Genomic DNA, 16303 nt, shown 5'->3' with positions numbered 1-16303 from the left:
CTGAGTGAAGGTGATTTGAATAATAACCTTCAGGCATGAATAACACGAGTCTAAAGAGGTGTTGGGCATGGCCGTTTCTCTGGAGATGTCAGTCGGAACATAGGTCACTACCATAGAGAGCGGGGGCTGTGTCTTGTCATGTTACTCAGGGTAGTGAAGTCTGGACATGAGTGAATTGAGGCCAGAGATTCATGTGACCTCAAGTGATATGTACCAAAAGACATCATGAGGGGTGTGGTATGAGACATGGCTAGCAAGAGGGGACAGGTAAAGCTGGAACCTGTAGAAATCAGGAGGGAATTCCAGACATAAAGGCCACCATGACACCTCAAGACATGTTTAAGTCCTAAGCCAAGTACCTGTTTGCGGGATGTGGAGCTACCGTGGCTGTTGAGTGAGTTCCTAGGAGAAGGGTAGGCTCTGTTTCCAACATGGTGGCTTCCTTCTGGGGAGAGAAGAAGGAGGAGAAGGTCATGTGAAGATGGAGACAAACACTGGAAGAGGCAGCTATGAACTAGCTGTAAGTCAGGGACTGCCAGAGAAGCAAGATAGGCTCTCCCCTTTAGGGCTCGGAGGAAGCATTGCCCAGCTCATGCCTTGATTCTGACTCTGACTTTTGGAACTGTGAGAGAATCGATTTTTGTTCCCCTGCCTCTCTCTCTTAAAGATTTATTTATTTATTGGTTTTTTGAGACAGGGTTTCTCTGTAGCTTTGGAGCCTGTCCTGAAACTCACTCTGTAGACCAGGCTGGCTTTGAACTCACAGAGATTCGCTTGTCTCTGCCTCCCAAGTGCTGGAATTAAAGGAATGTGCCGCCACCACCCATTAAGCAGAGGTTCTTTATTTTTTAATTAATTAATTTTTAAAAACGATCTTTTCTCATTTTACACACCTATCCCAGTTTCCACTCCCTCCCCTCCTCCTGCTCCCCTCACCTTTCCCCCACGTCCCCCTATCCACTCTGGGAGCAGAGGTTCTTAGCCCCTTTGAGGGGCTGAATGAGCCTTTCACAGGGGTTGCCCCAGACCACTAGAAAACAGATGTTATATTATGATTCCTAAGAGTAGCAAAATGACAGCTATGAAGTAGCAATTAAATAATTTTCTGGTTGGGGGTCACCACAACACAAGGAACTGTATTAAAGGGTTGAAGTTCTAGGACAGTTGAGAGCCACTACTCTAGAGTTCTGAGTTTGTCCTGTCTAGGCAGCATCAGCATTAGGGCTGTTCCCTTTTAACTCTCCCAACAATGACTGCTGAGACACCTCTGCAATCTCCTTGTGACCTTGGGCATTTCAGAGACTTCGTAGTGAAGGCTGGTGGCTTTTCTCAGGCTCTCAATGGAACCTCCCCCCCCCCCCCAAATCTCCAAACAAAACTGTGCCTCCAACCTACTCTAGATGTTTCTGCTTGCTGGGAAGGCAAATAAGGGAGCAAGCCAAGGTATACGGGGTCTTGCAGGTGGAAACATGGGCCTAAAAGGTTAGAATTATTAGACAGGAAAAGGGGGCTGGCTGTATTTGGTTAGCAACCATGCATGAAGACAGGTTAGAAGAGTTTGTGCTTAGTCCTGGCTCATACTCGCTCTCTGGGGGACTTCTAATGCCCCTTTTCTTTCTCCTCTGGACTTGGTTTCTTCATTTGTGGAATAAGAATTGAACGAATCAATTTATACTTTTCCTTCAGTTCTAGAAGTCTCTATTGTAAAAATAACCATAAGGCTAAAAATCAAGATGTGGGAGTATGGATAGAGGGGCCAGAAGTGGAACTCGTCTGCCATGGATCTGGGGATATTCTCAAAGGGACAAAGTGGACTGCCCTGGGCAAAGAGCAGTTTTTCCATAAAGGTCTATAGGCTAGGGCATAATACCTATCCCACTGCTGACCACCCTGCCTTTGGCTTGCCCTTCCTCCTTCATCCACTATGAACAGACACTGGAATGGGCGGCTATCCTGCTGGCAGTGGGCAGCAGGGCTGGTACGACTGGGTGCTGTTGGCCTGCTACGGTAGCTATGGCACTTCCGCTCCCCTGAACTGTTTGAGCCCAGCTGCAGGAGGTGGTGAAGAAGTAGGCTGATTGTGGTTGGTTCTACAGACTGGTGTATGAGGTGCTTTTGACTTAAGGGTCAGAAGCCTTCTCAGCCTATGAGGCATTTGGCCAGGGGAAGCCTCAGCCTGTGAGGTGTAAGTAACCAGGGAAAGCTTCAGTTCAGGCCCAGGCTGGGAAGATCCAGCTCCCAAGTATAGACTTCTCCAGCCTCCTTTGGCTGGGAAAGAGGTGGCTCTGGTCTCACTGCTCCTTCTCCTTCATTGCTGAGCCCCAGTGACTAACCCAGGGCATCCAGAGGGAGCTGCACTCCTTTGGCTCCCACTGGGTATCTCCTTGCTGGCATCCACAAGTTAAACCATCATTTTTCCTAGCATCCTTCCCTACAGATGCCAGGGAGATTTAGTCTCCTCAGCCTGGGAGCTGAGGAGATGCGGGAGTCAGATGCCTGCCTCAGTCTTTCTCAGACTCCACCCTGCATTCATTCCCCTTTCCTTCCCTGGCCGGCCAGCTTAGTCCTTGCAGAGTGAGGGTGTCACTCCCAGACACTCTTGTGAGGATTTTGTGCTGATCTCTGGAAAAACAGTTTCAAAGGAGCACTCCTTCTATCAGCTTACTTGGAGGCAACAGGACTTAATCCTTTTTTCTTTTTTTGAGACAGAGTCTTATGTAGCCCAGGCTGGCCTTAAACTCAATAACCCTGAACCTTTGATTCTCTTGTTATCACTTCCCAAGTGCTGGGATACTGGCATGTGACACCACACTCAGTCTGTGCAGTTCTGGGGATGGGACCAGGACTTGGTGTGTGCTGGGCCAGCACTCTACCATCAGCTACATTCCCAGCTCAGGACTTAATATTGTGCTTCTCCTAGAGATATTCGCCTTTCCAAACGAATAAGCAAGCCAGGTGTGGGAGCACCTGCTCACAGTGCCCTCCCTCCCTCAGGCTGAGTTATATAGAACCAAGCCAGCTGGAACTATATAGCAGGACCTTGACTTAAAGCAAGCAAATAAACAAACATCTAGGCATAGTGATGCATGCCCGTGATCTCAGCACTTGGGAGGTGGAGCCAAAAGGATTAGGAGTAGAAGACTAGCCTTGGCTACATAAGAAGTTTGAAGCCAGGCCAGGCTATAGTGCTTATGTCAAAACAAACAAACAAGCAACCAGCCTACTAACCAGCCGAAGAAATAAAACAAAAACGAACAAACATCATCTACACTAATGATCCCCTGGCATCTAGACAAGCACCCGTAGATCTACCAATGGCCATGGGATTTATAGCAATTTCTCTCTATACCTCCCAAACCAAGTATTCACAGGAATTAGAGGTGAGGTGGAAAATAGTTATTCTGTCAATTCTCTGTACTCTGTAGGTTAAAAATAAGTGTGTTAGAGACTTCGACCCTTTTCAAAAGAAGAAGAAATGGGTGGGCTAAGAAGGCCCTGTTCTAAGGCAAACAGCTCCTGTTGTTGGCTTAATGGGAGAGAGGGTGAGGTTGACGTGGCACAGGGATGATTTAGAGGTAGTAGGAGCTGGGTTCTAGAAGCAGATACTGCCAAAGGTTCCCGAGGAATCAAGGCAGGTAGTCTTAGAGTTTTAGTTAGTGAAATTTGAGTAGTTGGTCACTGAGATGGTTCTCTGTGATTGCTGCCTTTGCTGGTGTGTCCTGTTCCCTTGATGAATCATTTGGGGGCCAGCGTCCAGCCAGGGACGAGCTGTACTGGTGGGATTAGCCTTGACTTTAGAGACTTGGCCATGAAGTCAAAGACAGCCTCCACTGCCTCTTCTGTGGGACCCTGTCTCCCTTGTCTGGAGGAAGGGCTAAAGGCCAACGGGCTAGAGAGTGTTCCTGGATCCTGGAGGATGGAGACAGCCTTTGCTCTGGCAGACATTATTCTGCTGAAATTCCAAACGGCATCAGCCGTCAGCCACATTGTCTGAGGAAGGCGTCACCTGCGACGCAGGAGAGGGAACTCTGGATGGTGAGCAGTCGCCGTAGAATGAGATACAGAAAGTGAGCAAGTGAGAAGAATAAACAAATGGAGGACGGTTAGCAGGAAGGGTCAGCCTGCTGCTGGAAGACACAGGGTCTCCCGAAAGGGTGAGAGTAGCGGCAGCGTCACGGGTCTGATGTTCCCCAGTCACTTTGGAGACACAACCCATGAGATGTGGGCCAAGGGCGACTTGTGGGACTTGGAACTCCTGTGTACCTCAAGGCCAGTGTGCTCCTGATAAGGTATAGAAGCAGAAAAGACTTTCCCCTGGCATCTTTATAATTGTTGATGGCTCATTTGCATAAGTGGGTATGCGTGGTGGTGAATGTTACTTTGATCATCACAGCTTCAGATCAGATGGGTGAGGAGTTGTGCAGGAGCATGGCCAGTCTGTCCTTACTAAAGACTGCTAAGGAGCCAGCACTCACCTTTAATCTCAGCCCTGAGGAGGCAGAGGCAGGTAGATCTCTGAGTTCAAAATCAGACTGATTTACAAAGTAAGTTCAGGCTCACTAGGGATACACAGTAAGACCCTGTCCCTACTCCCACCCCATCCCCAAATCCTAAAGAGATAACCTGCAGCAGAATTTACATTGAGGCGTGCTCAAAACAGATTAATAAACAAGGTATTTCTTAGGTTCTGAGACTTGTTCTTTAGACCTCCACTTTCAACTTTGGGACCGAGCTCCTTGGTAGTTGGTGCTGAGGAAGACTTAGTGTTGAGGGTCTCGGGCCTTGGTATTTTCTAGAATCATCTTATAAAACACAGCTGCATACTGGCCCAGAGCCGGGATTCAGTGTTTGGAAAACTTTGTAGGTATGGTCACACCATTCCCAGGCAGAACTCTGCAGGAATGAGTTGTCAGACAAATGCCTTACGTTTCCTGTGTCTGCCTCCTCATTTCAAGAGAGAGTGATAGCCCTGGCCTTTTCTGCTGGAGAGGGCTGTGAGGAGGATCAAAGAATAAGGACTTCAAAATGTCTCAGAACACTGAGGGCAAGACTGGATCTAGTGCAGAGTTTTGTACCTGTACAGGAACAGAAAGGAAGGGGGCTGAGGTTTTCAGGCCTCTCCCATTCTCACCCTGTAGACGGTGGGGCAGATAGACACAGGGAGGTACGGGCTATGAAGGAGGCCCTGTCTCCACGCTACTGCATCTTCCCTTTCCCCTGAGGAACTTCTGAAACACAAGCCGGTAAACCACTGAGGTACAGTGAGAGCCCCAGGCCACAGTCAAGGGTTCTGTCCCAGCCTGACCTTGTCCTCTGGGCAGCCTTAGCCAGAGCTTCCTCCTCTCCAGCGGGATTCACGGGCCTTGGAAACTCATCCGTCTCCACAGAAAGTGCTAAGGGATATGGATATGGCAGAAGTAGAGGAACAAAGCCAATGTGCTTGACGGTGGGGAGAGAAGGAGGAGCCACTGATGGAGTGTGAGGTCCAGAGAGCAACAAAAAGCCTAGATTCCCCAAGAGGGCTGATGGTGGAGGGGGTGCCAGGAGAGGTAGTGCTGGCTTGTGCCAGGCTGAGCCTGAGTGTGAGTGATCCAGGGATTCAGCCTGTCAGGTGCTTAGGCCTCCCGTGGGCCTCTTGGGATGAACTGGGGGCTTGCTATTCATGTGCCTTGACGTCAGTGGCCAGGCCTGGCCAGCGCTGAGCTGGCTGTGTTGGCGGCAGTTCATACAGTAGGATACTTCATGGCCTGATATGGAACCACGCTCATCTCACCAGAACTCAGCCCACCGGGATCCTCGGTGTCTTCTGGTCCCTTCTGCTCTGGGCACCAATGGGGGTTCTGGCAGAGTCAGAGAAGGAGGGGAGGAAAGACCCTGGCCTTGGATCTCAGGGAACTGAGCATCAGATGTGCCTCCCACAACAGATTTGGGTCCAATGCTTCCTGAGGTTGAGCTCTGGGAGCCCCAGCAGGACAGCTGGTTTCAGTGGAAGACTTTCTGCCAGAGCAGTTGGTTTTAGCTTGAGAAGGAAGGCCATGGTGCAAACTGCTTAGCAGGCAGCCAGGGGTGGGTGCTTTGGCTGTAAGGTGTAAAAACCAAAGCTGGGAGGTGTTAATGTATATACGCACACGGTCCAGTAACTGGAAGCAGAAACACAGCAGCGTGACAGTCAGGCATCCCTTCACTATCTGGTCCTCACACTCCTTTGGGTGATGCTGGCATCTCATTCCCACTGGAGACAGAGATTTTTTTGCTTCTTCTGTTGTGATTCTCTGTGTAGCCCTGGCTGTCTTGGAACTCACTCTGTAGACCAGATTGGCCTTGAACTCACAGAGATCCTCCTGCCCGGGATTAAAGGTGTGCGCCACCACTGCCCTGCAGACGTTCTTTTGAGAATATCAGAAATAAAAGAAGAAGCCAGACCGGATCTCTTTAGCTGAGTGTCAGCACCGCAGCCACCATCATCCCCACCTTTGTCATCACAGAGCAACAAGAGCCTGTGCCAAGGGTTAGATATAGCGAGGAAATGCTGTAACTACTGCTGTTTTGAGGGAAGGCGCCAGGTTCCAGAGGCCCAACCAAAACTGGAAGCCCCAGTGGGGATCCTCCCAGTGCGGAGGGCTGGGAGCAGAAGCCTTGGGGTCAAACTGTTTGTCTTAGACACTGCAGTGGTTTTGGCTTTGTGTGCTGAGATTACTGAAGATATGTTTTTATTGTTGTTGCTAGGGTTGCCTCATGGATAGTTTAAATGTGGCCAGAAGGGGAGGAAATCAAGAATCAGGAACAAGGTGACTCCATGTGTCACAGGAAAGGAGAGGAGAGGAAGATGTGGAGACCATAGCAATGTGTGAATTAGTCATCTGGGGCATCTTGCTAAATAAGTATTCTGATCCATGCATCTCCAGAAAGCTCTGGGGTGATGCCGAGGAAGAAGCTGGTCTCTGGGTCACACTTGGAGTAGTGATAACCCCGCTCAGAGTCAGGCAGTCTCCTTTCCAGGTCAAAAGTCAAAGGTCCTCAGCCTGTTAATAGCCACGGGACATATGCAGGGCCCTGAATTTCAGTCTTCTCACCTGTAAAAGGGATGGAAGTAGCTGGGCAGCTGTGGCGCACACCTTTAATCCCGGGCAGGAGGATCTCTGAGTTCCAGGACAGCCAGGGCTACACAGAGAAACCATGTCTCAAACAAAACAAAAGAGGGAGGGGGGGAGGGAGGGGGGAGGGGGAGGGAGGGAGGGAGAGAGAGAGAGAGAGAGAGAGAGAGAGGGAGAGAGAGAGAGAGAGAGAGAGAAAGAAAATACTTGTTTTTCAGAAGCAGGTAAGTCTTCGTAAATATTTTCCATTGCCTAGCTTAGTAAATAATTACATGAATGCATCTCGTATTTTATACAACTTACTGCTCAGAGGACTGTCAGTTTCTTTGGGTTAAAACAAATTCCTACCACAGATTCTTCTCAGAGACTAGGAAGATAGAACGGCAGGGGAAGGAATTGGGGCAAGTAATATTTAGTTCCCTCATCCTGCTGAGACTAAGGAACCAGGAATTCTTACTGGTTTCCTCATGTAAATGTAGACTTCTTCTAGAATTTTCTGTAGGGTAGGCAAGGGTCTTGATTGCTGAGAATACACAATTAAGATCCATCTTGCTACCCAGGATCCAGAAGCATGATCCTGGAAAGAGGGTGCATGCAGTCAGGGACTGGGATCCCCACGAAGGTTCTGGTGTCTCCTGACTACCTTGTGAGCTAGGAGTCGGCAGTTCTGTGTATCATTCACCTCTTAGCCACATGGTGGTCGTGAGTCTGTGGTAAACCAAAGACCATCACTAATTTGGGTGTACAATCTGCCAGGCAGGACAAGCAAGCTTACAAACAGCTGTGCATACTAGTGTGCTTGGGGTGAAGTTTTACACATTTGTATACAGGGGTCCTCTAGAATTGGTGACCAGCAGCTCCCCATCCTTCAGGAGCTGACACAGGTTGACTAACTGTGGGAGCTAGTGAGAAAACACCCATTCCTAATGGCTGGAGACTGCCCCCGCCTTTTGAGAACCGGCCAGGGGTGGGATGCCTGGAGACAGGAAGGCTTCTTACTTCGATGAGGGAAGTACCAGGCTTTCCCTTAGAAGGACTGTCTTCCTTCCCTTCCCGTGGGCTTGCAGCTTTTCCTGCAGGCCTCCTCTTTAAGGAGCTCCCAGTTTGTGAGGGAAGGCCAGAAGGGATAGGTCTAAGCTTCGCTTCCACCCCATTTTCCAAAAATACCCAGCTTGACCCTTGGTGGCAGTCTCTGGCACAGACTGGGACCATGTTTGTTCTGTTCTCCCCGTGCCCTCTGCTCTGTGGGTACAGCTGCAGGACCTTAGAAGGGGATCCCCTCAGAAGGGGTTGGCTGAGGCCAATGGGAAGCCCAGGCCCTACCCATTTTGGATGTCTCCTCCTCAGGCCCTGTTCCCTCTAATCTGAGGTAGAGAGGCCAGTGAACGCCTGCCCTTAAGGGGACAGGCTTAGATGTGTGACTTAATAAAGCTGAGAGCCACAAGTAATCCCCTAAGATTATCTAGCCTGCAAACACCTGTTCTCGCTCCAATGCTGATAGCAGTATAAAGAGCTTGCTGGTTAATGACTCTAGGAACTGACAAGGAGAGGAATGCACGAGCATTTGTCCCATCTTGGAACATCTCAGGAGCCAGGTGGCACGTGCCACGCCCGTTGCAAGGTTGAGGAAGGACTGGAAGAGCTCACAAAAGTTTCTGTCCACATATAGTCATCAGGACCCGGGGGAAGGCTTGAAGGTCAGGGTCAGGCTTTGGGGTTCTTGAGTTACTACAGCAGCTGACTCCCTTAGCGGACAGAAAGTCAGTCCTCTAACTCCTGTAGACCCCCAGAGGCTCGGAGGGAGGCGTGGTCCAGAGGACCCAAGTTGGGAGGCATAACTTGGACGCCAGGCACATATGGTGCTCTCTGCCGTGGGAGCTAGCCTGACATAGACTCTAGAGAAGCAGGGCAAGTGCCAACCCTGTGAACTGACCAATCATGTTCTAATCATTTAGAACTGCAAGTCTCTGCTGCGGGTGGCACAGAAGATGTTGGCAATTTGTTGGAGAATCATTTCTCTGCTGGAGATGCAAGTCTAGAGGAGAAAGAAAGGGCGCTTTATGCAGATGCGGCCCCTGGAGACAAGAACCTGCTCCTTCACTACCCAGACGGCAGGGAGGCTGAGAGCTTGGAGCAGACACCAGCAGGGGCCCCTTCCACTGCCAACGGCCAGGGCTCCGAATCCGAAGCTAGCCTGTCTAATACCTCAGCTGCAGAGTCAGCTCCATCTGGAGATACCGAAGGGCATGGGGAGGAAGAGAAGGGCCCCGCAGCAGCAGACACCCTTCCTCCAGGAGGGGTGGAGGGGCCAGAAGAAGAGAGGCCAGAGATTGGTTCCGGAGGGCAACCAGGACAGGAGGGGACTGCCAGTGTGGGGGCAGAAGTACAAGAAGGGAGTAGTGGGACCCCTGGGGAATTCCAGGGACTCTTAGGTGGTAGCCCCGTGGAAGAGGCAGCAGCAGGGACAACAGAGTCCACAGCCACCCAGATTTCCCCTAGCGTAGAGGGTGAAGAGGTCTATACAGTGGAGGCAAGGGACAAGGGCAACACAGGGTCTGGTCACCACTCCGCAGAACTAGATGGAGTCCAGGATGCCACAGTTGCTGGAGATGAATCAGAGGCTGATATGGCTGCAGAAGCCAGGGAGGGGGCAGAGGACCAGCCCCCGAGCCACAGCCTGCGGTCAGAAGAGGAAGCCACTGTAGGGCCCGATCACCAGTCCACTGACCTAGATGCAGTCTCTGACAACACGTCTTCTGGAGGAGAGGCAGGAGAAGCTGCAGAAGGAGCAGCTGACCAGAGCCAAGTCCTTTCCTCTCAAAAAGAAGTCGAGGCTAGCCCAGGGTCTGGTCACCAGCCTACAGAGCTAGTTACAGCCCTGGATGCCACATCTGCTGGAGAAGAATCAAAAGCTGAGGTGGATACAGAAGCTGGGGAGAAGGTTGAGGACCAAGGGGAGCCTAGACCTAGCCAGGAGGCTGGCTTGGCTATAGAAGCCAGTGAACAGTCTGGGGACACCCAGGGTTCCAAGGACAGGGAGACAGAGAACTACCCTCCTGAGGCCCAGGTATCAGGGACGCCTGAGGAGGGCCTGGCTCAGGCCTCCTCTGAGGAAGAGGGTGATGAAGAAGGAGGAAGTGAAGAAGGAGGAGCTCCATCTAAGGAGGAGTCTGAAGAAGACAGCGGTGATGGAGCTAGCTCAGAAGAAGAGGGAAACGGCTCTGGGGAGGCTGGGGAGCCCCAGGAAGCAGCAGGAACCACAGAACATGAGGAGGAAGGCATCCAGCTTGATGTGGAAGATTTGGACGCGGGGTCTGAGGGTGGCAAGACCCAGGATGCAGAGGCGGAGGCATCCAAAGAAAGACAACAGGGCAGAGGGAATCCTGTAATTGCTCACCAGGGTAGGAATTCATTCCTCAAGGCAATCCCAGATGCATTCTTTACATTCTTACACATTCTTGTACATTGTGGGACAAATACGGGGTGTGTGATAGCCCTCGGTTAGTTCTGGGTGTGATAGGCAGGGCCCTGTTCCTCTGATCAGCCCAGAGAGCCCACGTAGGCAGTTCCTTAGCCACCCAACCTTTAGTGTAGATGGATCTAGCAGGAGGCTTCAGAGGGACCTGACCATTTCTGACCTGTATGTGACTACCAGCACAGACAGGAGCCCTCTTTAGAACTGGTAGATGTGGGTCAGCCTTAAGGACAAGGGAACTGATGTCAGGTTTGCAGTCCTGAGACTGGCTGGCGGAAGGAGGTGCAGGGAGTTGGCGGGGCAGGTTAGGAAGCACAGGCACTCTTCTTCCATTGAGTCTGCTGGCGAAGACTTCCGGCATAAGGTGTGAACGTCAGGAATCGGGGTCAGGACGATGGTGTGAGAGCTGAGGCTGACTGCTCTCAGATGCCCCTTTAGAGTAGGATAGCCCTCAAAGGACAGGGAAGGAGGAGGGCTGGGGCTGATGGGGGTGCCATGGTCAGGACTGGCAGACCTCATGCTGTATGTGTGGATAGAACAGAAGGTGCCTTGTAGGGCACAGGCTGGGTCCTGCTATGACTATCACGTTTCCAGGTGACCTTCTTATAGATTTCCTTAAGCCATTTCCCGCTTTGAGACAGGAGTTTATGTATTCCAGGCCAGGCATGAACTCATTGTGTAATAGTCAAGGCGGCTTTGAGTTCCTGATTCTCCTGCCTCAGTCTCGAGGTTACAGCCACGCACCACACGCCTGACTTCTTGTGGAACTTAGTGGACTTTTTGTGCTCTTTATGTAAGGAGCAGTAAGCTCTTCCCCTTCTCTCTTTCCTAATCTGACCTGGGAGCAGAAACTGCAAGATACGCTGCGTAAGACATGCAGATCCTGGCCTCCCTCTACCCCACAAGCCTAAGCTACACCCTCCTAATCTAAGGTCCCTGAATAGGCAGCTTTGCTAGAAATGAGTGACCTCAGAGACCAGGGAGCATGAACAACATCCTTCCCAGGACTCATCAGGTATGGGTGTCTCTTGTTTGCTCAGTCATCGGGACAGCTGACCTGTGTGTGACTGCCAGCACAGACAGGTACAGTCACACACCTGCTTCCTTCCATTTCCCATCAACACTATTCTGATGAGATGTTTCCTCAGTTGGCAAACGGCTTTCTATGCCCTGGGGATAAAATGCAGGCCCCTGTGGCGGTCTTTAAGTCAGCTCCTGGAGCACCTGGGCCACTCCTTGCCAAGCACCCTGTGTGGCCCATCACAGAAAACTACTTTCTTTTCTTTACTATCTCCGGCGCATCAGCAGAAGTCAGGAAGTCAGGAAGGGTTTTCTGCCCCCTCCCACCTCACCCCCCAAATCTGCAGACATTCTTAGGCCCTCAGAGCTGCTCTAGCTTCCTTGCTGCTCAGAATTACCACATTTTAAAGACAGCTCGTCAGCTCGTTCCCATTAGGCTGTAGGATGACTCGCTAAGGACAGGAGCCATGCCTGTGTAGGTGTCCCTGGAGTGCCAGCATGACATTTGGCACCTGACATGTGATATGTGTTCAATGCATTTATTTTATTTTTTGAAATAAGGTCTTTCTATACAGCCTGGACTGGCTTAGACCTTGAGAGGCACTTGTCTTGGCCTCTTGGTTGCTAAGATCATACATAGGTATGTGTCACCGTCACTACACTCTAGGCTCAGCGCAGTTGAACAGATGACTTCAGTCAACGGGGTGGGGTGATAGTGTCACCGTCACTACACTCTAGGCTCAGCGCAGTTGAACAGATGACTACAGTCAACGGGGTGGGGTGATAGTGTCACCGTCACCACACTCTAGGCTCAGCGCAGTTGAACAGATGACTACAGTCAACAGGGTGGGGTGATAGTATCCCAGTGTCCTCGTTTGTTTTCTGTTGTGACAAAACACTGACCAAAACAACTAGGAGAAGAGAACGTATTTGGCTTATAGGTTACAGTCCATCTCCTTGAGGGAAACTGAGGTGGGAACTGATGCTAAGGTCATGGAGGAACACTGCTTACTGACTCGTTCCCTCGGCTTTGCTCAGCTAGCTTTCCTACAGTAATTGAGGCCATCAAGACAGTTCTTCGAAGGAGGCTCCCTGCTCAGGCGACACTAATGTGTGCCCAGCTGACACGGAAACCAGCCATCGCAGTCACTGAAACGCTCACTGCCCAGCTGTGAGGACCAGAGTTTGATCTCCACCTCCTGTGTAAAAAGATAGGGGTGGTGCTGGGCTCTTGTAAGTCCAACACTGTGAGCAGAGACACACAGATCCTTGGGGATCACAGACCAGTCGAGCCTAGTTGGTGAGTAATGACAGACCTCGTTAAAAATAAAGACAGGGAAATAAATCAACAGGTGGATAGATCTGGAAGAATGACATCAGAGATTGACCTCTGACCTCCATGTAGTCCCCCACACACGTGCTCATGCATGCTCCTGTACACTTCTACATACATGAACACACACATAGATCATGGGTCTTGAAAGTTGTATTTACATTTCAAATTCATCCAACTTGGCAACTTTGCTCTGTGTCTACCTGAGGCCCAGCTCTGCTCCATCTCTGTGAGGCTTACAAGTTTCCTGGTTTAGATTTGCTCTGACCCTGCACTGTCTGCTTTCCTTTCCAGAAGAGACGGAGGATGTGAGTGAAGAGGCTCCCATGAGGGACCGCTCCCACATTGAGAAAACCCTGATGCTGAATGAAGACAAGCCAGCTGACGATTACACAGGTGCCTGGGGAAGGGGCTGGGCTGGGATCCAGGGCACCAGAGCTCTGTAGTGCTGAGGCCAGAGGGCACCACAGAGAAGAGGAGAACCCTGGGCAAGGGGGGTATGTGAGGTAACTCTGTGAACAAGGCCAAGGATGGGGGACGAAGAAGATAACCAAGCAGAGGACACAGTGACAGAACAGAGGGTGAACTCCAGAGCCATCATCTGTAGGGTGCACCCCACCACCCCACCACCCCACCACCCCACTACTCCACCACCCCACCACCCTACAACCCCACCACCCCACCACTCCACCACCCCATCACCCTACCACCTCACCACCCTACCACCCCACCACCCCACCACCCCACCACCCCACCACCCCACCACTGTCCTTGTGGAGGGAGGATGGTTAATAAGAATCCATCCTATCTGCTTGGATTTTAGTTTACAAACTCTTTCATATTTATGTTTTACTTCGCCCCCACAGTGAATCAAGGATTCAATGGGGGCTTGTTATCTTTTCTTGATTGATTAACTAGCCAGGCACAGATTAATACAGCAATTTGCTCTTGGCACAGAGCCAGAGAATGGCAGCGCAAGGACTAGAACCTTATTGTTCCGATTCTTGCTCCCCATCCTGTCCTCTTGTGCTACACACACCCCACAAAGTTCTCAGTTGCACCCTAGGTTTCTGCTCCCCCAGAACATGGGGCATGGCTGAATCCCCCAGGAAGCATTGTGCCACAGGCCTGCTGGGCACCTGGCTTCCTTATGCTCTAGACCTTGACAGCACAAACAGAGCACAGACGTGAGATTCTCATCTCCCAAGGACAGAGTTTTCAGCCAGGCTGAAAGCACCCTAGCTTTTCTGGATGCACCATTGAAGTGAGGAAGGAAGAGAGTATTAGGTTTCGATTTAATTATTCTTGAGACAGTGTCTCATGTAGCTCAGGTTGGCCTCAAACTCCCTGCAGCAGAGGATAACCTTGAACCCCTGATCTTCCTGCTATCACCCCTTAGTAGATATTGTAGGTGTGTGCCTACACATCTTTTTTTTTTCTGTTTTTATGGGACTAGGGATTGAACTCAGGTTTCTGTGCTCGTGCATGACAGGTAAGCACTTTACCAACTGAGCCATATACCTGCCCAAGAATAAGTCTTCTATTATTATTATTATTATTATTGAGACAATGTCCCACTATGTAACCTGGTTGCTTGGAACTTGCTGTGTAGATCAAGATGCTACTGGAATCACAGAAAACCAGTCACTCTGTCTCTTGAATGCTAGGATTAAAAGTGTATAACATAGTGCTCGGCCAAGAATTAGTTTTTGCTTTGTTTCTTAAATACATCAGGAGGTTTTGCAGATTGGGTAGGAAAATGTTTTTTTGTTGAGGATTTATGAGGGTGGGATGGGGACCAATTCCTTCCTAAACACAATCCTGTCACGATCTTGGACTGCAGTGACTCTCCTCACAGGCAGAGAGAGACTCTTTCAGGGTGTGAGATGGCCCTAGAGTGAGGAGCAGCAGCAGTGTGTGTGTGTGTGTGTGTGTGTGTGTGTGTGTGTATGTGTGTGTGTGTGTGTATGTGTGTGTGTATGTGTGTGTGTGTATGTGTGTGTGTATGTGTGTGTGTGTGTGTGTGTGGCCTGCCTGATGCTCACTCCCTCCTCCTTCCTCCCAGCGGTACTGCAGCGGCTTCGGAAGATCTACCATACGTCCATCAAGCCCCTGGAGCAGTCTTACAAGTACAATGAGCTGCGACAGCATGAGATCACAGGTACAAACAACATCGCGACCCTGAACTGGGCTCTGGCCCTTTACCCAGGCACACCTCTCTGGTGCCTACGTAGGCTCACGAGATTCATGTGTGGTCTGTGCTAGGACTCCAGGAGGAGCGGAGGACAGGAACTCAGGCCTCGGAAGTGGTCTTTCCTAGAGCAGCGAGTGCTCAGTACTCTAAGAGGGTGACAGGTTTCATTGTCAAGCACTTTGTCTCAGCAGTAGGCATTTTAATTTCCAGGTGTAAGGCCTGTTAGATCCCTCCTGGGCTCAAGGGCCACCAGGCTCCCTATTCACATGGGCCTCCATATGACCGTATTTCTCCTGCCTCCTTATTGCTCCTCTGGGAAGCCTCCTTTGGGCCTGGGTGATGACAGTGATGATTTTTTTTTTGTGTATGTATGTTTTTGAGACAGGGTTTTTCTGTGTAGCCCTGGCTGTCCTGGAACTGTCTCTGTAGATCAGGCTGACCTCAAACTCACAGAGATCTGCTTTCCTCTGCCTCCCAAGTGCATGTGTCACGACACCTGGCTGCTGCTGTTGATTTCTGGGACAAAGTCTCACCATGCTGGCCTTGAACTTTGGAAGCTCCTGTCTTAGCTTTCTGAGAGCTGGCTTTACACACGTCCTACTGCCCCCGGCATAGGACCTGGATTCTTTAAAACTTGGCTTTTAAAATGATAAAAGTAAGACATCCTTGTTTCAATTGTATTCAAATAATATGAAATAATTTATACTGAAACAAAGCCAGGCGTGATGGCATATAACTACAATCCTAGATTTGGGGAGGCAGAAGCAGGAGAATCATAACACTGTGGCCAGATCAGGCTACACAGTGAGTTCTGGGCTACTACATGGGAAGAACTGTCTCCAAAACACCACATCACTCTCTCTCTCTCTCACACACACACACACACACACACACTCACATACTCACACTCACACATACACATATACACTCACACACATACATTCACACACTCATACTGACATACACTCACATTCACACATATACATACAGTCTCAGACTCATACAGACATACACTCACACACACATACACATGCACATAGACACACACACTCACACACACATACATATATACACTCACACACTCACTCACACATACACATATACACTCACACACATACACTCACACACACATACACATATACACTCACACACTCATACAGACATACACTCACACACACATACACATG

General features: G+C 50.3%; 1 protein-coding gene across 1 annotated transcript in view; it reads left to right on the top strand.

Annotated features, from left to right (window-relative positions):
• The window catches only part of Srl (sarcalumenin), a 41864-nt gene that overhangs the window by 14015 nt on the left and 11546 nt on the right, over positions 1-16303 (top strand). Inside the window, exons 2-3 of the mRNA XM_041676661.1 lie at positions 13217-13318; positions 14988-15083. Of these exons, the coding sequence (XP_041532595.1) occupies positions 13249-13318; positions 14988-15083 (166 nt within the window). The 5' untranslated portion in view covers positions 13217-13248. The remainder of the gene's footprint in view (positions 1-13216; positions 13319-14987; positions 15084-16303) is intronic.

Source organism: Microtus oregoni, unplaced genomic scaffold, assembly GCF_018167655.1.
Source record: "Microtus oregoni isolate MIOR12 unplaced genomic scaffold, Mior012 000027F_ref0000203, whole genome shotgun sequence".
NCBI classification, from domain to species: domain Eukaryota; kingdom Metazoa; phylum Chordata; class Mammalia; order Rodentia; family Cricetidae; genus Microtus; species Microtus oregoni.
This window is presented reverse-complemented; position numbering and strand designations above follow the sequence as displayed.